Here is a 26,685-nt window from a genome sequence, read left to right on the forward strand (position 1 = left end):
GTTGAAACAAACATTCTCCGCCTGGCCTGACTTTATAGTTTTCTTTGTGGGTCTCGTCCTCTTCCCTCCCCCAACATCTGATATCTCTGCGAGTTGCATCACGTCATTTCCTCTCATCGGCCTCTTCCTCTTCTGACTCTCCCTTGTGCTTTTTTGTCATTGTTTATGCTTTTCCTCTGTCTGACACTCTTCATATCCTGCCTCGCTCTCTCTCGAGTCTGTTCTGAGAGTTGATGTCCGTGAACTGGCCTCAGACGTTTGACAGGAATGGTCAGATAGATGCTGTGGTTTTTAGGCTTAAACCAAAGAGACTGAAAGCATGTCACTATAACTACTCAAGATAGCTTACATGTCTTGTTACAGGAAGAGTTTTATGGTTTGTTAATACACTGCTGGCCTTTTTAAAGTTGGGAATTTGTTATTTGACACAAATCTGGACAAATTTTTGATATTAGTAATGTTGATCATGGGCATGCTTCATTTTTACGGCACAATAATTGCTGAACTTTTATAAAAGGAAAGTACAGATATCACAATGTTTTTTGTCTCAGATTCATATTGCGAAATAATTTCAAAGTTGTCTTATAAATCTTAATTTTAGATCGATAGAGATTATTTTGTAGGGGAGTATCTGCATTAAGTATAATAAACAAATTAGAAGCACATTACAATGAAGAGGCAAATGAAATAAATAATATTTTATGGTTTTCTGTGGAATCCAACAGTATTGAGGCACAGAAATTCAGTCATATAGCACTGTATAGTCTTCATTGTATTAATAAATACCATTAACCTTTGTTAAAGCTTCAACTTCAAAACTTCTCGGTTTAAATTCGCTTAAAAGTCACAGGTCTTTAGAAACACTTCCAAATAAAAACCTTTCACCATGTCAGGGTAAAACTTTGCGGAGACTACACAAACCACATGTTCTGAACTGTGGTGGCTGGTTATTACAGTATAACCCCAACTTGACATTGCAATGCAACTTGCAATGTGACTATTCCAGATTCGCACATTGCGATACTGATGCTGAAACGTGTTGTGCAGCTCCTAGGATTATAATTAAATACAAAATAAGGTTAAAAGGATGGACAAACTTTAGTGTTTTCCTATTAATAAGTTAAATGGTTTTAAATACTAAGTCTAGTTTAACATTAAATGTAATTAAATACATGCAGGAGCTTCACTTCACTCAAAATTTGATGGAGGTGGCCCCCTTGTAATTGCAAGAAAACCCATAATGTATTTATTCATTTTCTTTTCGGGACCGCCACAGCGGAATGAACCCCCAACTTATCCAGCATATTTTTTACACAGCAGATGCCCTTCCAGCTGCAACCCATCACTGGGAAGTACCCATAAACTCTCATTCACACACATACACTACGGACAATTTAGCTTACCCAATTCATCTGTACCGCATGTCTTTGCACTTGCGTGGGAAACTGATAGATTTTCAAACAAACATTGATGGTCTAATAGACATCTGATAGATGTCTAAACAAACATCAACGGTTTAATAGATGTCTGATAGATGTCTAAACAAACATTGACAATCTAATAGATGTCTGATAGATGTCAAAACAAACACCGACGGTCTAATAAATGTCTAAACCAGGGGTCACCAATCTCAGTCCTGGAGGGCCAGTGACCCTGCAGAGTTTAGCTCCAACTTGCCTCAACAAACTGCCTGGGTGTTTCATGTATACCTTGTAAAACCTTGATTAGCTTGTTCAGGTGTGTTTGATTAGGGTTGGAGCTAAAATCTGCAGGACACCGGCCCTCTAGGAACAAGTTTGATGACCCCTGGTCTAAACAAACATAGACAGTCTAATAGATATTTGATAGATGTCTTAACAAACATCGACGGTCTGATAGATATTTGACAGATGTCAAAACAAACATTGACGGTCTAAGAGATGTCTGATAGATGTCAAAACAAACATCGACGGTCTAATAAATGTCTAAACAACATCAACGGTTTAGTAGATGTCTAATAGATATCTAAACAAACATTGATGGTCTAATAGATGTCTAATGGATGTCTAAATAAACATTGATGGTCTAATAGACATCTGATAGATGTCTAAACAAACATCAACAGTTTAATAGATGTCTGATAGATGTCTAAACAAACATTGACGATCTAATAGATGTCTGATAGATGTTAAAACAAACATCGATGGTCTAATAAATGTCTAAACAAACATCGACAGTCTAATAGATATTTGATAGATGTCCAAACAAACATCGAAGGTCTGATAGATATTTGACAGATGTCAAAAACATTGATGGTCAAATAGATGTCTGATAGATGTCAAAACAAACATCGACGGTCTGATAGATATTTGCCAGATGTCAAAACAAACATTGATGGTCTAAAAGACGTCTAATAGATGTCTAAACAAACATTGATGGTCTGATAGATATTTGACAGATGTCAAAACAAACATTGATGGTCTAAAAGACGTCTAATAGATGTCTAAACAAACATTGATGGTCTGATAGATATTTGACAGATGTTAAAACAAACATTGATGGTTTAATAGATGTCTGATAGATGTTAAAACAAACATCGATGGTCTAATAAATGTCTAAACAAACATCGACAGTCTAATAGATATTTGATAGATGTCCAAACAAACATCGAAGGTCTGATAGATATTTGACAGATGTCAAAAACATTGATGGTCAAATAGATGTCTGATAGATGTCAAAACAAACATCGACGGTCTGATAGATATTTGACAGATGTCAAAACAAACATTGATGGTCTAAAAGACGTCTAATAGATGTCTAAACAAACATTGATGGTCTGATAGATATTTGACAGATGTCAAAACAAACATTGATGGTCTAAAAGACGTCTAATAGATGTCTAAACAAACATTGATGGTCTGATAGATATTTGACAGATGTTAAAACAAACATTGATGGTTTAAAAGACGTCTAACAGATGTCTAAACAAACATCAATGGTCTGATAGCTGTTTAAACAAACATTGACGGTCTAATAGATGTCTGACAGATATTTAAACAAACATCAATGGTCTAATATACGTCTGATGTCTAAACCATCATCCATGGTCTAATAAATGTCTGATAGACGGCTAGGCTAAAACAAGGCTAAATTTGGGCTTTTAGTGAAAATCTAATAGACGTCTAAGAATTACCAAAAAATAGACTAGTCATGAAATAAAAAGGAATAAATAACTAAGCTAAGTGAAGTCTTAATTTGTCTATTTGATGACTAATCATGATTTGGACTATTCTTAGACATCTTAAACAGCCCAAATTTAGCCTTGTTTTAGCCAAGCCATCTATGTTTCGGAGCTTATTACACATCTATTACACACAAAATGATGTGGTGGATATTTAAATTGTATATAAATGCATTTTGAAACATTAAAATCAGTGGTTTGTCATTCGTTTATTTGAGCATCTCAAGATGAACATGTACATAATGACAATTGAAAATTACTTCAAATTTACTCACAGCTAAAGTTGCCTAATGTAAATAGTTTTGGCGGCATATGATCCCATTTGTTGTTTTAGAACTTGGATCTAAGATGTAAGCAACATTCTTTCAGCCACAGGTCACACAGAAAGTACTATTTATGGCAATAATATAGAGCCATTTGAGGATTGACATTTCCTGGTCAATGATTAAGTCCAGACGAGCTATTTTTAATTCAGAAGCTCCTTGTAAAATTCACATTGGACATTGAAAATATGATTCATGGTTTTCACAAAAGATGTTTCATGAGCATCTTTAGGCTTCAAAATGATTTCTGAAGAATCATGAAGATACTGTAGATTTTGTGGTTACACTTTACAATAAGGTTCATTAGTTGATGCATTTACTAACATGAACTTATCATGAACAACAAATGTACAGCATTTATTAATCATAATTGAACATTTACTAATGCATTATTAACATCCAAACTCATGCTTGTTAACATTAGTTAATGTGAGTTAACATGAATTCACAATGAACTGTATTTTCAATAACTAACGTTAACTAGCATGAACAAATACTGTAGTAAATGTATTGTTCATTGTTTGTTCATAAATGCATTAAGTAACATTAACGAATGAACCTTATTGTAAAGTGTGACCGATTTCGTTTTAAATACATGACTAATCCAAAGACCTCACAAATTGGTCATGTGTAGTATCCGAAATCTTTGCTTCTGTTACTGTAAATGACTCATGTGTTTTTGTGTAAGCTCAACTTTACTGCACCAGTCTAGTCACCATGAGCTCCTTTATCTGTGGTGGAATCTCTGCCCATGTTGAAATGCTGTTTTTGTATCTAATGCTCTCCGTGTTTATTTGCTCTTAGATCAGATAGCAGTTTGATCACACTTATCAAGAGCTTCTGGGTGTCTTCTGACATGAAAATACTTTTTAAATCTGTGTCCCACATTAATGTCTGTCAGTTTAAATTGTGAGATTCAGTTACACCGCCAATCTGATTTCACCATGTAGGACATGTTCCTGGATTAACATCTATGTTGATCCTGGAACAACATTCCAGTCAGCCAATCAGAATTAAGGCATATGCTTACCGTTTATGTTAAGTTTAGACTTACTGTTATGTTTATGCACTTCTACATGATTGTTGTCCAACTATTATTCCTTTCTGATTATGGGAATATTTCACAGTTACGGTTGAGTTTAGGGGTAGGGAATAGGTATGGATTACATTTTTGAACAAAACTGATGTTCCAGGATCAACATAAAGGTAATCCAGGATCGCATCATACTTGGCAAAGTCATGACGTGCTCGGTTACACAATAGCTGCTTGAGTTCCATCAACGACTTTGGTTTTAATCCAGTTTTTATATGTGGGTAAATCTTCCAGTTATAATTAATTAGATTGTTGTCATACAACACAAAAAGCTACAGTTTAAAGCTAAACATACAGGGCTTTATGATTTCCTTGAAAGACAAAATGGTATATTGAATGTTGTAACTGAATGTTATGAAAAATGGCAGTTTGGAAGAATAATCAAAAGTACAGCTGTACACCTTATCAATATATGAACAAAAAAGAAAAGACTTAAAGTACACACTTCAAGACTGTAAGATGACTCTTGTGTTGTCTCTGTATATGAGGACATGCACACATGAACTTAACTTCCAGAGCAGTTTTACAGCTTTTTACTGTTAGATGTGAGATAAACAAAAAGCATTTGTCTAAATCTTAAAGACATTTTAAGCGTTAATCTTGCACAAAAACTTCTAAAATTTTAAAAACTTTTAAACTTTTAAAATTGTTTTTGATTTTTTTTTTCTTATTTAAAGCTTGACTCTTCTGTAGTTACATTGTGTAGTAAGACCGACAGAAAATGAACAGTTGCTATTATCTAGGCCAATGTGTATAGGAACTATACTCTCATTCTGGCGTAATAATAAAGAGATTTTGCTTTCACACCGCATGTGCAAGCAGAAGTGAAGCAGCACATGCACAGTGCGTATGTAGAGCAGACAGTGCATAAAAATCAGTAGATCTTATTGATGCATTTATTGGGTAAGATTGCTACTTTTTAATGTCGTACAACATGTTTTTGGTCGTTATCAATGCACTGTCACTTTAATTATGGTCGTGGCACTGCTGCTTCAGCTTTGCTCATGCTCTGCACCGCACTGACCCGCTGGTTCTGCATGTGGTATGAACATTTATGTTAACATTGATGCCGAAAAAACCACACACTGCTCACACCCTGCTCGCGCGTGCAGTGTAAAAGAGACATAAAACGGGGACTTTCACGATGAACAAACACATAAAGCAGGCTTGTCATGGCAGAAAGGGTAATAGTCAGCCCTCAGTGTCCTCTGTTGTTACCATCCATTCAGAATATACAAACAAAGCAGCCTACATGCTTCACTTGTTGCATTATTCGATAAGATAAATCTAAACTAATTTCTGTAGTTCAAACAGTCAGGTTCGGGCTCATGCTCATAATTACAGGTAATGTGTTGGACTGGGTCGGGCTTGGACACAAGGTGCACAGGCTCGGGTAAGGGTCGTGTTTAATTATTTTGGCCCTTTTAGCTGTAGCATAGTTAATGAAGATGTAAGTACAGAAGTGTCCAGCTTTAAATAGGAAACTTATCAAAAACAGCGAAATGCTAATGGTCTAATCCAATTTAATGATTTATACTAAGCTAAGCTAAAAGTGCTTTCACTAGACCCGAAGATTGGGTCAATGTATTGAAAAATGGAAAAGCTCAACATTTAAACTAATAAAATAAGCCTATTTTCAAAAAAAAAAAAAAAGTAGAGTGTTTCTTAAAAGAGTTGTTAACAATAATTAAAAATACTTTACTAAGCGGATGCCTTTCCAGCTGCAACCCAGAACTAGGAAAGGACTATTTTTAAGTGCTGCATAATATCGTTGTGCATAGTACATTATGTAAGTAAAGAAGTGTCAAGCTTTAAATAGGAAAATTATCAAAACTCTTTATTTAATAAATTTTTTTTGAGTAAGATGCTAATGGTCTAATCCGAATCAATGAATTGTGCTAAGCTAAGCTAAAAGTGCTCCTGCCAGACCCTGAGATCAGCTGAATAGATGTAAAAATGGTAAAACTTAACATTTTAACTCCAGGTGACTTATAAAATAAGCCTATTTCCAAAAGAAAGTGGAGTGTTCTTTAAAAGAGTTATTAACAATAATTAGAAACGTTTTTTAAATAGCAATCTCAAAATTATATTTGAATAATAACACCGATAACTGAAGTAAAGCTGGAAAATCCACATTTGCCAAGAATAAATGACATTTTAAAGTGTATTATTCAAACTAAATGCACTTGATCAAAACAGAAAAAGATGATACTTCTCCCATACTGTTGCTCATTAGTGTAAATGTTTGCTCAAATTCTCCAACCCCCACTGCATGCTTTATCTCACTACTGTATATCGCTATCTCCCTCTCTCACACACATGTACTAATGCTTTTTCTCCATATTCCTCTGAATTGTTGTTTATGAAGGTCCTTCCTGTCTCTGTTTCTTAGAAGTCTTCGATCCCATGGAATGAACCCACAGTTAAACTTAACATTGAAATGAAAAATAAACAATTTCTGATTATTAAAGCTCACTAAATATGACTAAAACCTGTAGAATATTGCTTAAAAAGTGAAGTAAAGACACATGCACGGTTGACTTATTCCACACGCTGGTGTCATCTAGTAAAAACCAAGCCTCGCAGAAAACAGGAAGAGACCGTGCAGAGGTTTAACCGGATATCCTGCACAGGGAGGGCGACCCCTCGACCACAGCTCTCCCTTTCCCTCATGTCTTTCTCTCTCTTTTCCTCCGTCTCCCTCTGTCCTTCTGTTTCTATGCTACTGGATGTCGGTGTCATCGCCGGAGAGAGGAGAATGTGTTGGTCTGGTGAATGGGATCATTGGGAATTTCTGGATATCCAGGTGACGCTCTGCGATTGGCCGGATCGTTGGGTTTTGAATTCAATTTTTAGAGATGAGAAGGATTTTTTGGGATGGATGTAAGGGACAATACTGAAATGGCAAAGTTTATTTCCACCGTTGCACCGTTGGAATTACGAGTTAAAAATAGAGTCGAATTTGTGAAGTTGTGGAAAAATGTGTTGGCTGGGACTTCAATGTCATTATTGTTAATTGTTTAGTGGGTGTGACTGAACTTGTGTAACCTGTAAAGCATTTGTTTGAGGTTTTATAGTGTGGTTTTAGTGTGTAGCTAAGACTTCAGTGTGCATTTCAGCAGATTTCAGTCGAGCGAGTTCTTGATTTAAGATCCATCCTGTTCTAGTTGCATCTGATATATTTACTTTTAAATGATCTCCAATCATATCTTTGACTATTCTGTTTTTTTTTTACAGAGAGCAAATTACCCTAAACGTTGTGTATAATCAGTTTTGTTGCTTATGAAAAGCTCTTTAGTCTTAAAAAATATTATCGATTTGGTAAGATTAAATCTGCAATGCATTAAAAGAAAGTTGCAGAACATATTGATTTTAAATGCTCTAAGTTTTCATTTGTTAACCCAACAGAAGCTGTTTGAAATACAAATATTTGAAGTCATTTGTTTCTGGCGAGCAGGAGTGTCCTTGGAAGCAGTGAATAGTATCCTAACATGGAAGTCATGACTAGCAGGATGGAAAACAATAGGGAAAGTGACCCCGAAAGTCTGAAATCCAGTGTTGATGTGCGATTAGTTGGTTTAAGAGCTGAGGTAATGTTAAAGAGATAGTTTCAGTAAAACTGGAAATTCTGTCAGCATTTACTCACCCTTCACTTGTCTCAAACCTGATTTTCATTCCTATTTTGAACACAAAATATGAACGTTTGCTTTTTCTACTATGGATGTCAATAATTAGCGGTTTTCAGCTTTCTTCAAAATTATTTTTGTTTGTGTTCAACAAAAAATGGATACTAATAAAGGTTTGGAACCACTTTAGAGTGAGTAGACTTTATGGTGAACTATGCCTTTAAACCGAGTTTTAGGACTTTGCTTGCTGATTGGCAGGCTTCTACGCCAATTCTATCTACAGTAGATGCAAAGGCATACAGTATATGAGACTACTCAGGAATAAAAGTTGCTTAAAAGGACAATAAAGGAAGTTGGCTGATTGGTGGAAATCTAGCTTTTGTGATATTTATTGAATCATATTGCATTGCACTGTGTGAGGCTTATGTCAAGATCTTGGTGTCATGTTGTGTTATTTTTGGGATTGTTTGACTCAAGAACACCTATCCCAGCAGTCACAGGATGTCATGATCTGATGACATGATTTCAGATTGATATTGTAGCCCAAAATTGTAGGGATGTTGGATTTTGTTTAGCAATGTAAATCGGGTTGACGTCACAACCCAATGTCAGGTTAATGCTAATGTCCAACCTAAAATCAAATGATGTTACGGCTCGATGTTATGGGGACGTTACCACTATTACGTCTATCAGATGTTTCATTTTGGTTGCCATACCTAATGAATAGTGTCAGTATTTGATGTCAATATGATGTTGGTTTAGGATGTCGGCTCTTAGTACTGATTCTAATGCTTCAAGCTTAATAATGCATTAAGCACATTTTCCCTCTAAATGTGAACTTTAAGAGAAGAACATGCCTTACCTAAGAGAATAAATGAAGGATGCTGCATATAACTCTTTAAACACGTCTCTCATAACCATTTAAGTGTGAACGTGTCATGGCCATAAGCTGCCTTACAGAAAATAAGTCATCCATTTATTTATTTGACTGCAGCTTGATCCCTTTTTTAGCAGGGGTCACCACAGCGGAATGAACCGCCACAGAAAATAATAAAACACAAATATAAACATTGGCAAGTAAAATTACAAACAAAAGAAAATAAATGAAAGAATGAAATTACAAACAATGCAATTTGGAAACATCGCAAAGGATGAAAGAAGAGTTGAACATGTCTCAATCAAGAACAAGTTTGGAGCGTATGTTTGATGCATAAGAATTAAAATGCACACATATAAATCTAATACTTCTTTACTAAAAGGAAAAGGGCCTATAGGCCTACACTGTTTATTGTCAAAAACACAGAACTTTCAGTTGTTCAATGTAAAAAGGCCTAAATAGATGCAAGACCATTCAAATATTTCGCTCATCTCCAACTATTGACAGCAGAGCACTCAATAAAAGAAAGATAAAGATTTGCACTTGCCATATTTTTGCTGCTCTATTCACTTAACCTAAGGAATGTAATGTTTAGACCATCACTGTGCCTCTTGCGATCTGTTCTCTTGCTCATTCACTCGCCTCACCATGTTTTCCGAAATTTTAACCCGTTTTTGGGAATCACGGAGCTGGTATAAATTTGTTGGAGACTCGTGAAGCTTCCGGGAGAGGTCATAAGATAGGACGATACTCTAGATAGCGACTCTGCTTACGTCACAGCAGCTCAAAACACTAGAAATACAATGGCTGCACTTGCAACAAATAGCATCACTCACGCGAGTCGCGCCAATAAACATGCCTAATATACAGGAGTGCACGTGCTTCTTCGGTGTGCGCACACTCTCATTCCCATACAGCAGAGAGTGTCCGTGTGAACTCCACTGTGCGCGGTTCAGAAAGCAGAAATTTGTAATCTCGCAAACATGTAGAGCAGGCATGCCCAAACTCGGTCTTGGAGGTCTGGTGTCCTGCAAAGTTTAGTTCCAACCCCAATCAGACACACCTGGGCTACCTAATCAAGCTCCTAACTAGGCTTTCTAGAAACATCTTTGCAGGTGTGTTGTGGCAAGTTGGAGCTAAAATCTGCAGGAGACCGGCCCTCCAGGACCAAGTTTGGACACCCCTGATGTAGAGACATAAATGACATGCTGTTGTGTAAATAAAATATTACATATTTAACTATTTAGCTTGTTTATGAAAAGACGTTGTGATTTGGCGCTATATAGAAAATAACATTAACTTGACTTTAAGGGGGGCGAGTAAAACTGTTGAGAGGGCGGGGCGCCCCCCTAATATAATGGTAGGGGAAACACTGTAGAAATTTGTTTCAGAACCTGGCACATTAACCCTCTTAACTCGGTTTTTTTGGGCATATGTGAACCTGTAATTGTGCTCTGAACCACACCTAAGGCGATCTCGGCTATGTCGAGACAAACTCGGTTCAGTTGTAATGAGAAAGCAATACGATCCAATAAACTAATCAACCAGGCTATATCACAGTGTATTATGGATAGGTAGGCATACAAATGGCTATAAAAAGAGAGAATATGAGTAGAGATATCATTCCTACCAATAAAAGTGTGTTTTATGTCGAATATGAAAGTGAAAGCATGCTGTATATATAATATCATAATATATTTTACAACCCTTGACAACTGAAATGAGGCTATGTATGAGAAAGTCTTACCTCTGATTTTCATTTGGTGATGACTATGTCGATTACTATTCAAAATTAAAGCACACCTTTTCACTTATGATGTCTTATTGCTCATCGTCAATTAAAATAACAACTTATGACAGCTGAGCGGAATGCTGGAAAATAAACCAAACTCTGACCAATGTGAGGAGTGTGTTTCGTAGGGGTGTCAATTTTAAACAATAATTAATTGTTTCTTCGGTGCTCCGCGATGCAGACGCGGACAATTCGGTATCGGTTCAGTAATAATCATAACCGGTTATTACTGACGTCATTTACCTCATATGAGCTCTGCGAGGGAGTCGATCGCAAGTATTTACAACGCTCTAACTACTTAAAACTTATAAACTGTGCAGAATTTCACTGTGTGTGTTTGCTGGATCAGTCTTTCACTGACATTAACAGAAAAAAAACATATTTCACTGAGATCGAGAGAATGAAAGTACTCCATTTTTCTCTCTCTCTCTCTCTTTCACACACACACGCACACACACACGCACACACACACACACACACACACACACACACACACACACACACACACACACACACACACACACAGTTTCCCATTTGACCTGCTGGCGTGACTTTTCTTCTCCTCTCGGCTGTTTTACAGCGTTAATTCTGGATACAGTAACGAGCGCGTGTTTGCAGAGTTTTTTTCCACCGTGTTTATCATGCATTATCTGTGATCGCCGCTGCCGCCTGCCGCTTATCAGTGCCACTCATCTGTGAAGAGCGCAGCACGCAAGAGCCAATCGCAACCGTTTTTGTTGAGGGTGTGACCAATCAAAGAGGTGTAAGAGAACTAGACAAAGATCAGAAAGTGAGCTGGATATTTATATTTGTTTATATTTTTTGCTAAATGCTCGTGTTGTTTAAAGGTACAGTTTATATTTCTGAATATTTGTATTCAATGACAAAATTATATTACAAATAGTATATAAATATAAATATATTCATACATTTTAATACAAGAACTGCTGCTGTGAAGAAAGTATAAAACTGTATATGAAAAGCACTTTGATGCACCGAAATATCGAATTGAATCGAATCGATGGCATGATAATCGTAACCGAACCGAACCGTGAGACTAATGTAGGTTCACAGCACAAAACAATCAATCTACAGGCGTGAAAGCACTTTCAGACAGAAGATGATCCAAATGTGATCTCGATGGGGAATGCATTGAGTGAATGACTATGACATCTAAATCTATTTGATATCAGTAATACTCTGATATCAAGCTGTAACTGGTTGTTTATAGTTCTATCTTTCTGTTTTCAGAGTGATCCCGGTGGGTTGTCTGGATTAGAGCGGCTTGGCTTGGACCACAGCTCTGATTACTCTGACTCGAGCGTACAACAGCGACTGGATAAAGAGCGCGAGCGAATCCGTCGGGAAATCCGCAAGGAGCTGAAGATTAAAGAGGGGGCAGAGAATCTCCGCAGAGCCACTACAGATAAACGAAATGCTCAGCAGGTGGACAGCCAGTTGCGCTGCTCAAATCGGCGTCTGGACTCACTCCATGCTGAATTACAAGAACTGGACGCTCATATTGTGGTCAAAGGGACCGATGATACACACGGTAAGTGGAGATTCAGACTTATTTATGCGAATGATAGCGGTGTATGGATGTCATTAATGAGGAATTGTGGATGTGACGATTGCGGGAAAACTTGAAACATAAATTCACAGAGATTGTATATGTTAACTGTATATTGTTTTTATTCTCCAAAACAACTAGAGATCAGAAGAAAATATCAATTTGTAAATGTATTTTATATTTTGAATTAGGAAAATAAACATGCGTTATGGAATTGACCAAAAAAAGTAGCAGAGAGCGGGGACAAAAGTAGCAATTTTCATAAAAACCTAATTTTGAACGATGATGTTTTAAGCAGAAATATTTTTGCTGTGGTTACTAACTCTCAAGAGTGCTCTATGAAAATCAGGTGTTATTTTGTATCAATGTAAAACAGCTCTAATATAACTTCACTTGTTGCACAGTGTTACTTTTGACCCTGTAGGCAGGGACAAAAGTAACACACGGATGGGTTGAAAGTAACACAATGATATTTGCTAGATTTACTGGCTTAAAGTCTTGTTTATTTTAAATATATCTGACTATGACCTTGTTAATATTAGCTGCAAACTAGGAATGTCCCGATCAGGTTTTTTTGTCCTTAAATCCGAGTCATTTAATTTTGAGTGTCTACCAATACCGAAACCTGATCCGTATTTCTATAGAACACTTCTGTGAGGTAGCTTGAACAATCAAGGAATAAATAACATAATTTTTTTCTCTTGGACTTTAGTGCAACAGTAAATATAAAAAAAAAAATCTAAAATAAAAACAAATAGCACCTCAACTTAAAATACCTGGCAGACAATCCCAAGTTTACAAATCTCGCAGTTTGCTATGGCAATGTTGTCATCATGAACTTTATTATACCTCCACCACAGACATACTTGCGGTTTCTGCTTCAAGCTGCTTCTGTGTTCTACCTTGCCGGCATTTAACCAATAGCGTCTCTGCAACAAAGTGATGTCATGCCTAGGCATGAGCCGGTATAATATTCTGACGGTATAATATTCTTATGATAACCTTGGACCTAAATATCACAGTTTCACGGTTTCGCAATATTGTGATTACTGCTCTAAAATATATTGTTTTTAAATGGGTAAAAAAACAAGTATATGACAGTATATTTTGTTTTAAGAAACATTTAAAATGTTTTGAAACAGTAAACATGTCAGGCTAAATTAATTATTGACTTCTGCTGTCTTCGTTTGTTTCAAAAACACAGATTTAAAAAAAAAAATTTAACTGCATTGTTGGATTTATTTTTTGCTGGAGATACTGTTGTCCTAAAAAATGACATAAAATAAATGTAAATAAAAAATCGTACACATACCTTAGGAACGGCATTGCAGAAAATTCTGACGGTTTGAAAACCTTGACTTTTCTAAACCTTGGCATGCCTTGAAAACGGTTATCGTCCCATGCCAAGTCATGCCACACGCACTGCTGTTTCTGTGTGAAGTCGAGAAAGAGGTCTAACTCTGTGCCACCACATAACTATAGATATGTTAAAAATAATGAGATCATATGAATGTTAAACGACAACAAAGACACTTTTTCCTAATAAATGTGAAAATATTAAATTAAATCAAATCAGTCTTGTTTGTTCTATAGAGAGCCAACTCTTATCCTTTTGATTATCATCATTTCTTTTGGGCTGTGCAGTTTGATTCACAGAATTTCTCAAAAGTATTGTATACTGTAAACCCGCAGACTTTTTTTTGTCACATCCATAACGCATGTTTATTTTCCTCATTTTAAGTACAAAACATGTGTACAGATTCATATTTTTGTGATCCCATAACTCTGTGGTCAGTTGTTCTGGAAAATATAAACAAAAGTTTCAATAAAACGTTAACATTCACTTTCTATACAGATTTATGTTTTGAGTTTTTACTGCAAATGTCACATCCATAACACTGGAATTGCTCATTTATATATATATATATATATATATATATATATATATATATATATATATATTTGCGTCCTGATCTGGAGGTAACGTCCGATTCCGATCATCTGAAACCGTGTGATCGAAGCGGATTTCCGATCATCGGATCTGGACTTCCCTACTGCAAACATATTTTGTCCTTTATTTTTGGCAGAATAATAAACAGCATTTTTAAATTTCAGCTCCATCAAATGTTCAAATGCAATCCAACAATGCAAAATGTATTTTTTTTATTATTATTGGCAATATGCATTCACTTTTTAAAACATTTGAATCCAAACTCTGCAAACTTTTATATGGAAGTGAAAAATAAGGTTTGACTATTAGCATTATTCATTTTTAGGTGAACTATCCCTTTAACTTGCCAATTTGGTTATTTAAATATATGTATATTTTATTTAACAAATCTTTTTAATTCATGTCTGATTTGGGATAGTTCACCCAAAAAAGAAAATGCTGTCATACCTTATTTCTCGTTTACAGCTGATTGAGTTAATTTTTTCTGTTGGACACAAAAGAAGATATTTTGAAGAATGACGAAAACCACTGGCTTGATCAATGAATGAATGTCTCGGTAAATCAAAACATGGTTTAAAATTATTGATTAAACAAAATGAACATTTATTTAAGTTACCAGATGGGAAAGTTAAAGGAACAGTTTTCAACATTCTTCAAAATATCTTCTTTTGTGTTCAGTAGAAAAATAGAAACTCAAACAACTGTAAACGATAAATAAATTATGACAGAACTATGGGTGAACTTTCTCTTTATCTTGCCAATTTGGCTATTTAAATATGTTTATTTATTTAATCAATCATTTTAATTCATGTTTTGATGTACTGAGACATTTGCACATTCATTATTTCACTGCTCATAAATACTTAAATCCAACAAAAAACATATGTTTAAAGACATTAATTATAGATGCCTAAAATAAATTATAGATGGCTATCAATAATTCACGTTTGTAAGCAAAAACTGATTTTACAAGTTGCCGAATCCCTCAGCTGACTGTAAGTTTGCGCTTGTTATGTGCAGATGACGCTCCTCAGTCTCCGGGAGCGGAGAGCAGGTCATCGGCACACAAGGAGAGAATTGCTGCTTTGGAAAGGCAGTTAAACATCGAGCTCAAAGTCAAACAGGGGGCAGAAAACATGATCCCCATTTATACCAACGGTTCCACCAAGGTATGAGCACACAAACACAGCCTCTATTATAATATGGAGTGATCTACACTGTCATTCAAAGGTTTGGGGTTGTTTTGTTTTGTTTTTGAATGAATTGTGTTGTTCTTACTTAAAGGGAACCCATTATGCCCCTTTTTAATAGAGGTAAAATATGTGTAACACTTGAGTTGGGTACAACAGAGTTGAGGGTGTAAAAACAGTTTATTTACAGCTTAGTCAGACAGGCATTGGTCAACGGGAACAAATGGTATCATATGGGAACTGCAAAAGCGTAGTCAGGGTCACAGGCAGTAGTCGGTGCAGGCAGCAAACAGGATAAACAAAAAACAAAACAAAGGTCAGGAAACACGGCAAGGCTAGACTAGACTACGCTTTGTAATGTTGCAGACAAACAAGACTCAGCACTGTGTATGAGAAAGGGATGTTAACGCTTAATCATTGATTAAATGTCAATAAGTTTTTAATCGAAAGACCTTATTGATGACCGATTAAGCATGGACATTGAAAGGATAAGTTATGCTTTGCAATGTGAAACACACATCCATGACTGCACACATTACATAATCAAGTTGTCAAGTTTGCGGGATAGAAACAGGAACAAAAACGAGAGTAGAATCCAAGTGCAGATTTAATGTTATATTGTACAGTGACAGAGAACAAAAATAAAAGTGACAAAGTAACAAACAAAACAAACGAGGAACTCAAACAGATTAAACTCGAACTAGACTTTAACAACTAAGACAAGATACAAGAGCAAGATCGGGAACAACATACCAACAAGGACGAACGACGAACTGACAAACAGAGGATGAATGACTGAATATATAGTCCAGGTAATCAACGGTAAACAGAGACAGCTGTGGTTGCAAACCAGTATATGAAAGCCGGGGTGTGTGCGCGAAAGAATGTATGGATATGTAGTTTTTAAGCCACTGTAGTTCGCTGAGAGTTGCTGGCGAACTACAGTGGCATCTGGTGGACAAACACAGTCATGACACAAGTGTGTGCAGTTTACGTGACCTTGTGGAGTCACTCTCTTGACATTGCATATTGGGCGACGCAGAAAACCCAAATGCGTGGATCTTGGTTATATCCGCAGATGCTACCGTTGATCGCAGGTCAACTAATCAAAAAATAGGTTGCATGATAATTAAGTATGGATGAATCGCGCATGGACGAAGTCAATCATTGGTTATGCAAACTTTAACTACTATCTCTAAAATATTAAATCTTGACAAAATGGCACAAATATGCTTTCATTTTAAAAATCGCTCATCACAGCCAGACATGCGACTGTGAACATCTGTTTCCACAATGAGTTTCTGAGTTTTCTCATCCTCAATCACTCTCAATCTGGGAACATGTTCAGTGCTGTGAATTTTGTTAAGCCTGTCCTCCCTCCTTGTGGTCAAATTACTTGATTTAATGGAGGATTTTGTCATTAACAATGTAAACAGTATAATATAGGCTACTCTAAAACTGTGAATATTTCACTTTCATTTCAAATTTTATATAACAAGTTTGTGTTTTGGCGCTAAACCATATATTGGACCTTGTTTTGAAGCACTTCATGTCAAATGTTATTCTTTCTTCTTATTTATTTTGTAGATAACTGACTAACTGACCGACAAAAATACACAAAAATTAAGATATAAATTGTATTAAACAAAATTCGTTCCAACAAAAAAATTTCCAGCACAAATAGCCTTTATGGAGTATATTATTTTTTTTCTGCCCATCCACTGTACAACTGTACGCTGATGATTTGTTTCATAAGTCTGACCTTAAACTTTTGGTGCACTCACAGTATGAATGCAGCCTTTAAGAATCAGGCAACTTTATTATGCTGCTTCTTAAGAAATCCCGTTTTAGCCCAAATCAAAGGCGTCATTGTGTATATTCTTCAAGGAGAAGGCAATCCCAGAATGGACTTTGATGAACTTATTAGACAAAATAAGATGCAGGAGACATCATTCAGATCTCATATTATTTTTAAATGTCATTCTTTACTGAAGGAGGAAATAAACGTTGATTCGTTTTAAATTTGCAATATTTTTAACTAAATATACTTCATTTTAAAGAATATTGTACTGTTAGCTTGCTAGTGTGTATGCAGCAAGGCAGTTCACTAGATTTAGATACAAAGTCAGTCTATCAAAGATGTTTACTCACTGTATTCTAACAGCTGTGTGTGTGTGTGTGTGTGTGTGTGTGTGTGTGTGTGTGTGTGTGTGTGTGTGTGTGTGTGTGTGTGTGTGTGTGTGTGTGTGTGTGTGTGTTGTCAGGACAAGAAGATGTTGCAAACAGCTCAGCAGATGCTACAGGACAGCAAGACAAAGATTGACATCATCCGCATGCAGATCCGGAAAGCAGTGCAGGCCTACGAACACAACGATGATACACAGGGTATGGTTAAGTGTGTGTGTGTATGTGTGTGTTTGTGTGTTACTTCGCTTTTGTTCTAATGTCAGATTTTTTACAGATGAGTAGAGAAGTAAACAGATCAATAACCCACCCAAATCCCTATAGATGTGTGTGCGTGTGTGTTTGTAGGGGTGTGTACTGGGTGTGTTCGATCGAGACTAACGAGTTTATGCAGTCTAGAGAACAGCATGTTCATAGATACTGTACACACAAAAGTAGAGAGCGCAGGTCATACAGATCAATAAATGTGTGTGATATGAGCCCGCTTGGCTTAGAGTGGATCAAACACACAGGGTGAGGTGACTGATGATAGTCAGTTCATGCTGTTGTGAGGGCCAATGGGATTGCCCTCATGGGCCACTGGTGAGCACTCCCTGTATCATCCTCCCAGACTACACATCCCATCACGTCCTGCATTCACACGCCGGTTTTAGTTTACCTTCTAATTATACACAGCTGCACTTCATCATCACGGTTTAAATGGACTACAAATACTCCACACAGTTACTCACCCATAACTGAGTCTTATTTAGCTGTTCAATTCAAATGGTTTATTGTTTATTGTATTGCATTGTTTAGCTTTTTTTTTCGATTCTTGCCGCCTGTCTTGACAATTCACCTGTTTTAAAAATTCTGCTTGTGGATGACCTCTCTTGTTGTGTATGCTCTTGTATTATACTACTTGTTACCTACAAGACTTTCCTAAGGAAATTTTGGATCCAACTAGTCTTCATGACCCCTTCACAAAACCCATTTCGTTTCTTTACTTCACACATGCACACGCATTCTCACATGCACAGACACATATACAAGTTGGTTTTTGCTTCATAGTTGTATTTTATTCCTTGTCCCCAAACCTAACAGAAAAAAAATGTCAAAAGACCCCATTAAAAAGCATTTTAGTATTTTGAATTACAAGACACAGGGCATGTTCTCATAAACCATGTCAACATTGTAATACCAAGTTCATACCCATGTCATTATATACATTATACACCATGTCCTCGTAAACCACCCAAACCAGCACACATACACACACATGCTTGTTTTTGTGACAATAAATAGGATCATATAGTTTTTATACTTCACAAACTGTATTTTGTATTTATAACTGTATTTTTTTGTCCCCCCCTCCCAGGAAACTATGTACAGTTTAACTTTCTGAAAAAAAAAACTAATTCTGTAGGATTTATAAGCTTTTTGAGAACGCAAAGTCCTCATATTTCTCCATATTTCACCTTATAGTGTCATACCCATGTCTTTATACAGATATTGTGTCCTGATATGTCACAAAAACACGGACACACACAAAAACACACGTAGACAATTAAAGGTTTACAGTGAGTACTCTAAAAATGCAGAACAAAATAAAATAAATTATAGACCGCATTCAAATGAAGAAACAATTGCTTCATTTTAATTGGTTTGTTTTTATTCAATTATCACATTAACTTTTAAATCGCTGTAATCATGAATGTTTCAGTTAGTTCAAGAACAGTTGTAACATTATTTTACTCAATTATTCATACAGACTAACGTTTAAAGGATGGGTTCAGTAATTTCTTAATTAAAAAAAGGAGCTAAACATTTATATTAAGCAAGGATGCATTAAATTGATGGAAATCACAGCACAATATGTAAATTTTGCGTTATTGCTGTTTTTTATACTTGATTTATGACAATATTGTGTCTTCCATTAAAAAAAATGTTAAATGTTTAAATATAATAAGAAGAAATATTTCTTGAAGTGTAAATCAGTATAATACAGTGATTTCTAAAGCGCTGTTGAAAACTCACCACAGGATTAAATGACATCTTCAGATATATTATTTAGAAAACAATTCTTTTACAATATAATATTTCACAATATTACTGTTTTTTTTTTTTTGAATGCAGCCTTCGTGAGCATAAGAAAACTCGTATGGACTTCAAACGTATTGATCTTGTTTTAAAGATGTTTTAAAATAACTTTTATTTTGATTTAATTTATTTTGTACAATACAGTTAATAGTTTAACAAGAAAAAAATATTCAGATATATCTTTACATACATACACATATCAATATGTACATAGATAATTACCTATACTGTATATATACACACATAAACTTGCATGTAGAAAGAGTAAATAAAAATAAAAATGAAAAAAGCCAAATGCAAAAGTTTGCTGTATCTCTGCCAATTACCATTTACTTGAATGTGGATGTCTTTATACTCCCTATATATATCAACCATTTTCCCCAAACCTTCTTGAAAATATCAATTTTCATCCTCAACATAAATGTCAGTTTTCCAATACATTCATTTCTTCCATTATCTCAAACCACTGCTTACGTTTCAACATTAAATTTTTAAGCTAGTTCCTTGTTGTAGTCTTTTTGCATGCCACAAGAAAAATCTTACACAAATATGTTTATGTACATTTTTACTTTAAACCAAGACTAAATGCATTACAGTATTTAAATAAACAACACACATCTAAACTGTACATACTTTTAAAGCCATTAAAGCTTATGAATTCAAATTCAGACACAGACCAGAGACCATATCAAATAAAGCAAACAGTAACAGGCTCACAGTTAGCTGCACACATTCTTTAATACTCCTGTATAAACACACACATACACCTTCAATGTGTACATGTACACACACACACACTCTCCCCAAGAAGGTATGCCACTGAATTGAGCTTCATGCCTTATTAGGACAGAAAAAAACTCCACAGTCAAATCATCCATCATTCTTCTTATGTCCTTTTCTCTGTCTTATTATCCCTCTCAGTAATAATCCTCTCAGTCGGTCGTCTATTTGGCCTTCAAGTCTTTGAAGCATCTCAAAATATAGGATGATTTTTCTGGGACAGGCCTGGAGATCAAAATTAGAGATCAACCTACAATTCCCAAAATTTTGAGGTCACTGCTCAACTTATTCCAAAACCAGCAAACGAGCATTTTATGAAGCATATTTTATGGCTGCATTTACACTGCAGATTTTGGTGGTAAATTCCGATTTTGTGACTGTATCTGATTTTTTTGCTGAGCTGCTTACATCATCTTTTAAAAGTGACTCGTATCCGACCATCTGCATTCACACAGCACACGGCAAAGGCGCAATAAGCAGGAAAAAAAGAGCGGGCGCTGACTAACAGCTGATAATTAAAGAGTGCTCTTTTCTCCCTATTCCTGTATGTAATCTGTTCGCAGCTTTTGACAAGCTGTTTTATTATAGTTTTGATACAAAGGTTCTGTGTGGAGTTTGCATGTTCTGCCTGCATTCGCGTGAATTTCCTCCCGGGTTTTCCCCACATTCCAAAGACTTGTGGTACAGGTGAATTTGGTAGTCTAAATTGTCCAACCCAAGCTCTTTCTGAAAACGTAGTCCCGCGGACGTTTCTGGAGACAGCGGAATACGTCCCGGGGGGTACGAACGGCCGCGTTTATTTTTTTCAAGCGAACGCTGCGGGGCATTGTGACGCTGTTCCCTTTCGCGCTTGCCTTACCTCCTTGTGGAGGGCTTTCCCGCTGCAACCCGTTTGTCCACTCAGCTCACCGTGTACTGCAATCAGGTAAGACGAAAACAGAATCCCAAAAATTAAGTGAACGAGTTTCGTGACAGGGTGAGAACGCGGTGAAATCCAAAACGCGGTAGAAAAAAAAATCGGGGCTTTTTTTTTTTGGACGGCTTTTGTAAACTGTTGCTTGGGTCCAGGGAAGGAGGAGGGCGGGTCGGTCGATTGGCCGGTCGCGCAGTCAATCATGCGGTCAGTTGGACAGCGGCCTCCGGTGGGTTCACGCGAGAACAGCGCGGGCGCGAACCACACTCACGAGAGGCGTCTGAGGTGCGAAAAAGCGCACAACAGCGGCCTCTCGCGGATTCGCAAAAACTGCAGCCGTACGTACCCGCCGGGACGTATTCCGTAGTCTCCAGAAACGTCCGCGGGACTACGTTACCACAATGAGCCCGGGTTGAAATTGTCCGTAGTGTATGAGTGTGTGTGTGAATGTGTGTGTGGATGTTTCCCAGAGATGGGTTGCAGCTGGAATGGCATCCGCTGCATAAAAATGTGCTGGATAAATTGGCAGTTCATTCCGCTGTGGCGACCCCGGATTAATAAAGGGACTAAGCCGACAAGAAAATGAATGAATGAATAAATAAATGAATGAACAAGGCCTGAATCTGATTTGAGAAAATTGGAACCCATGTGATTTGTTCCTGCTTACACTTACATGGGCCAAATCCTATCTGTACCACATGGGAAAAATAAATCGGAATTTAGTCACTTTAACAGTGCAGTGTAAATGCAGCCTATGAGTTATATTACTTAGGGCTCTATTTTGACAGTCCATGCGCAGAGCGCAAAACGCAGGGCGCAAACACTTTCAGGCCGTGTCAGAATGCATTTTTTGCTAATTTAAGGACAGGAAAATCCGCTTTGCGCCATGGCCTATGGTCTAAAAGGGTTGAGTTTATTTTCTAAATGAGTTATAGGTGTGTTTTGAGAATAAACCAATCAGAGTCTCATCTCCCATTCCCCTTAAGAGCCAGCTGCGTCACGCCATAAGCGCATTTGGGCGCACATATGAGCGCAAATGCATTTGCTATTTAAACAACGTGGCGCAAAACAGCAAAACGACACTTGCGTCAAGCTAATACTAGCAAATAACATTTGCACCACGCCTTGCGCCGCATTGTGCCGGGTGTATGATAGGGCCCTTAAACTTTAATTAGATATTTGAAAATATAAAAAAAACACTGATCACAATTTTAGCATGATACTGGATGTCACGATCACCAGCGATGTGACCCTCATAGATAAATTATCATGCAATAAACAGTCTGTAGTCTCAATTGTGTAAAAGAATTAAAAGAGAAAGTTTTTAAACACTCCATTTTTTATTTTTGAATCATTGACCTGCTTGTATTTCAGTCAGGACCAACCTGACCAAGATAAAATGTCATAATAAAACCCAGAACAGCTTGTGGATGTTTCTGATGTCATGACAGCATAACATAACACCACAGCATCTTAATCTTTCAATTTATAATCTGTAATAATCCTCTTATTTCTGAAAGTCTGTAGCTGGCAGCGTGGCAGACCTCAGTTTGCATAAGTGTAGTAATTACTATATGGAGGCTCTCTGTTCTGATCCAACATCATCCCTCATCCTCTTTAACGTCTGCTCGATGCACACGACATCATGTACCTTTTATGCGTCTTAGACTTAATGTCTTTGTTGGCATCACATTCAGTTCATTTTCATTTTCGGATAAAAGATAGTTGACATTCGATGATACACAATGACAGGAGCGCCCTGCCGTGGGACATGCTGGTCTTTTAGGAATGAGCATAAATGAATGATTTCATTTCAGTTAGAAAACGTTGACATAGAGTTAAGTATAAATATTTTATTTTCAGTATAGTTCCTTAAATGTTAAAAACACAATAGAGGGAATTGGCCAGTGATCTAAAATTTCACATTTCATTATTTTGCCATTTTGGACTTCATATTCAGTTGAAGTCAACATTAGCAGCTCTCCTGTGAATTTCTTTTTAAAATATTTGCCAAATTTTTCTTTAAAGGGCCATAAAACCTTCCTCTTTCGATTCAAGTCTACCTGAGAATTTAAAAAAAAAAAATTCTGAGATGGGCATGGAGCGCTGTGAGCAGTGGGAGGAGTGGCATGGCCGGCAGAGCAGGGGAAAAAGAGGGGAGCGAACAACTATTGTCAGTTGGCTCACAAAATCCGACACAAACCGTGAGGAGAGCCATGATTTTAAACGTTTTTAAGTTAAAATGAAAAGAAATAAACAATCATTTAATGTCCTGCTACATTTGTTATTCATGATTTCATGTACGCATAACCACAATTTGTTATACCATCATAACTTTAATTATGTTTATATAAACACTATAAATGAGGAGGACATCTCCTCCTCAATCCCCTAGTCTGAATGCAGGCACAGTGGATAGCAGTGCAGCAGGTCTCTTGCCCTATCTATTCCAACCATTAGCCCTGCCAGTAATCTGGAGGATTTTAAACATGTGCGAACACAGCAACATGGATATTGGCGATGTGTCTGAATGGTAACAAACTCAATTGATAAAAGACAAAGTCCGCCATTCTCCATTTTGCGTACAGCTCTCCCGACAAAAAGTACTTGCTGCAAACTAACAGCTTTGCTGTATCGGCCTTGACAGCATTACGGGGAAAAACATGCAACAAACAAGATCATGGATAAAAGCACATACGACCTGTGCTGTGCTTTGACCCGGTCTCACCCAGTCATTAGGTCTCACAGCTTGGCAGGTCTGCCTTGCTTTCGCAAAGCAAGTGCTCTCATGAATAATTAAGAAGCAGGCTCTTCTCATAGGATAAGAAAACTCTGCTATCAATTTTATTGAAAAACCAACATCAAGCATCACTCCACTAGTAGATTCGCGCTACGTCACAGATTTTGATCTCGCCCCAATAATTATTTTAAACCCGGAAGATGAAATTAGCTGACAAAAGCTCAAAATTACCCAGTTTTTCCACACAACTAAAGCTGACAGATGCAAACTTGGTCTTAACTGATCCTCAACACACTAATCTTAAAATAAAACAAAGTACTCCAGGATTTCTTGAAGTTTCTTGAAAGTAAATTTTCACAATATGTCTGATAATATTGTTTCTTCTGGAGAAAGTCTTATTTGTTTTATTTCAGCCAGAATAAAAGCAATTTTAAGGTCAAAATTATTAGCCCTCTTAAGCTATATTTATTTTGGATTGGCAACAGAGCGAATCAAACTTGCCTAATTAGCCTAATTAACCTAGTTACGCCTTTAAATGGCACTTTAAGATGAATACTAGTTTCTTGAAAAACATCCAGTAAAATATTATGTACTGTCATCATGACAAAGATAAAATTAATCAGTTATTAGAGATGAATTATTAAAACTATAATGTTTAGAAATGCATTGAAAAAAATCTTTTAAACAGAAATTGGGGGGAAAATAAACAGGGGGGCTAATAATTCAGGAGGGCGAATAATTCTGACTTTATTTGTATGTTATGAATAAATTGCATTATAAAATTGTAATTTAATATTGTAATATCATAGCAAAGACAGTACTGAAGGAAGAAATATGGTGTAACTGAATGTTGAGCACAAAGTTTTAATTTAAACAAATGAAAGCAAACTTCAAATTCATTAAACACTCATCAACAATACATATATTGCTCTCTGATTGAAAATATGTTGTGCAGTTCAACAAACAATTTGTATTGCTATGAAATATTATTCCCCCGCTGTTTAATTACGTGGTTGAAATGGCTCTGACCCCTTCAGGCTGATGGCTTGTGTAATTCGCTGTGGGAGTGTGAGTGATATTGATAGCCTAATGTGTGTGTTGTGTGTGTGTCTTTTCAGGAAAGCCTGATCCATGTGGTATGGAGCTACGCATTGAAGAGCTCAGACACCATTACCGAGTAGAGCACGCCGTCGCTGAGGGAGCCAAAAACGTCCTTAGACTTCTTGGAGCCAGTAAAGTACAAGACAAGAAGGCCATGTCAGAGGTTAATTATCATATTATTACAATATGTAAAGATTCATTCATTCATTTTCTTGTCGGCTTAGTCCCTTTATTAATCCGGGGTCGCCACAGCGGAATGAACCGCCAACTTATCCAGCATGTTTTTACGCAGCGGATGCCCTTCCAGCCACAACCCATCTCTGGGAAACATACACACAAACACATACACACACACACTCATACACTACAGACAATTTAGCCTACCCAATTCACCTGTACCGCATGTCTTTGGACTGTGGGGGAAACCGGAGCACCCGGAGGAAATCCACGCGAACGCAGGGAGAACATGCAAACTTTACACGTCAACTGAGCTGAGGTTCGAACCAGCGACCTTCTTTCTGTGAGGTGACAGCACTACCTACTGTGCCACTGCTTTTTGTGTAGTTGCGGTCCTGCTGTGTAAAACATATATCCAGTATATGTTTTACACAGCAGATGCCTTTCCAGCTGCAACCCATCACTAGGAAACACCCATACACTCTCATTCACAGTCACACACATACACTGCAGACAATTTAGCTTACTAAATTTGTCTGTACTGCATGTCTTTTGACTGTGGGGGAAACCGGAGCACCTGAGGAAACCCCCGCCAACACGGGGAGAACATGCAAACTCCACACAGAAATGCCAACTGACCCAGCTGAGGCTTGAACCACCGACCTTCTTGCTGTGAGGCGATTGTGCTACACAACGCACTACCGTGACACCTAAATTTAAATTAAAATAATTTATTTTAGTTTAATTTATTTTTAATTTGTATTATTTTTTCATTTAATTTAATTTTACTTAAAATTATTTAATTTAAAATTATTTTATTTTATTTTGCCAAACTTTGACAATTAAGACATTTACCTTCACTTACTGGCATTTAATTTAATTTAATTTTACTCAAAATTATTTTAGTTTAAATTATTTCATTTTATTTTATTTAAAGTTATTTAATTTAAAATTATATATAAAAATATTTTATTTGCCCAACTTTGACAATTAGGACATTTGCCTTCACCTACTGGTATTCTATTTTATTATTTCATTTTATTTTTATTTTTTTTACTTAAAATTATTT

General features: G+C 36.6%; 1 protein-coding gene across 6 annotated transcripts in view; it reads left to right on the forward strand.

Annotated features, from left to right (window-relative positions):
* Nucleotides 1-26,685, forward strand: part of pkn1a (protein kinase N1a) — an 81,286-nt gene that overhangs the window by 32,420 nt on the left and 22,181 nt on the right. For 4 of the 6 annotated variants that reach the window (XR_012407861.1, XR_012407850.1, XM_005160051.5 and 1 more), the window contains exons 2-5: nt 12,183-12,483; nt 15,473-15,621; nt 17,907-18,027; nt 25,457-25,602. Coding sequence is in view for 3 of the 6 variants with exons in the window: in XM_005160051.5 (XP_005160108.1) it covers nt 12,183-12,483; nt 15,473-15,621; nt 17,907-18,027; nt 25,457-25,602 (717 nt within the window). In the remaining 3 variants the exon portion in view is untranslated. Of the gene's footprint in view, nt 1-7,341; nt 7,443-12,182; nt 12,484-15,472; nt 15,622-17,906; nt 18,028-25,456; nt 25,603-26,685 lie in introns of those variants that run through there. The other 2 variants (XR_012407834.1, XM_005160050.5) reach the window with 1 other exon arrangement.

Source organism: Danio rerio, chromosome 1 (genome assembly GCF_049306965.1).
Source record: "Danio rerio strain Tuebingen ecotype United States chromosome 1, GRCz12tu, whole genome shotgun sequence".
In the NCBI taxonomy this organism is placed as follows: Eukaryota; Metazoa; Chordata; class Actinopteri; order Cypriniformes; family Danionidae; genus Danio; species Danio rerio.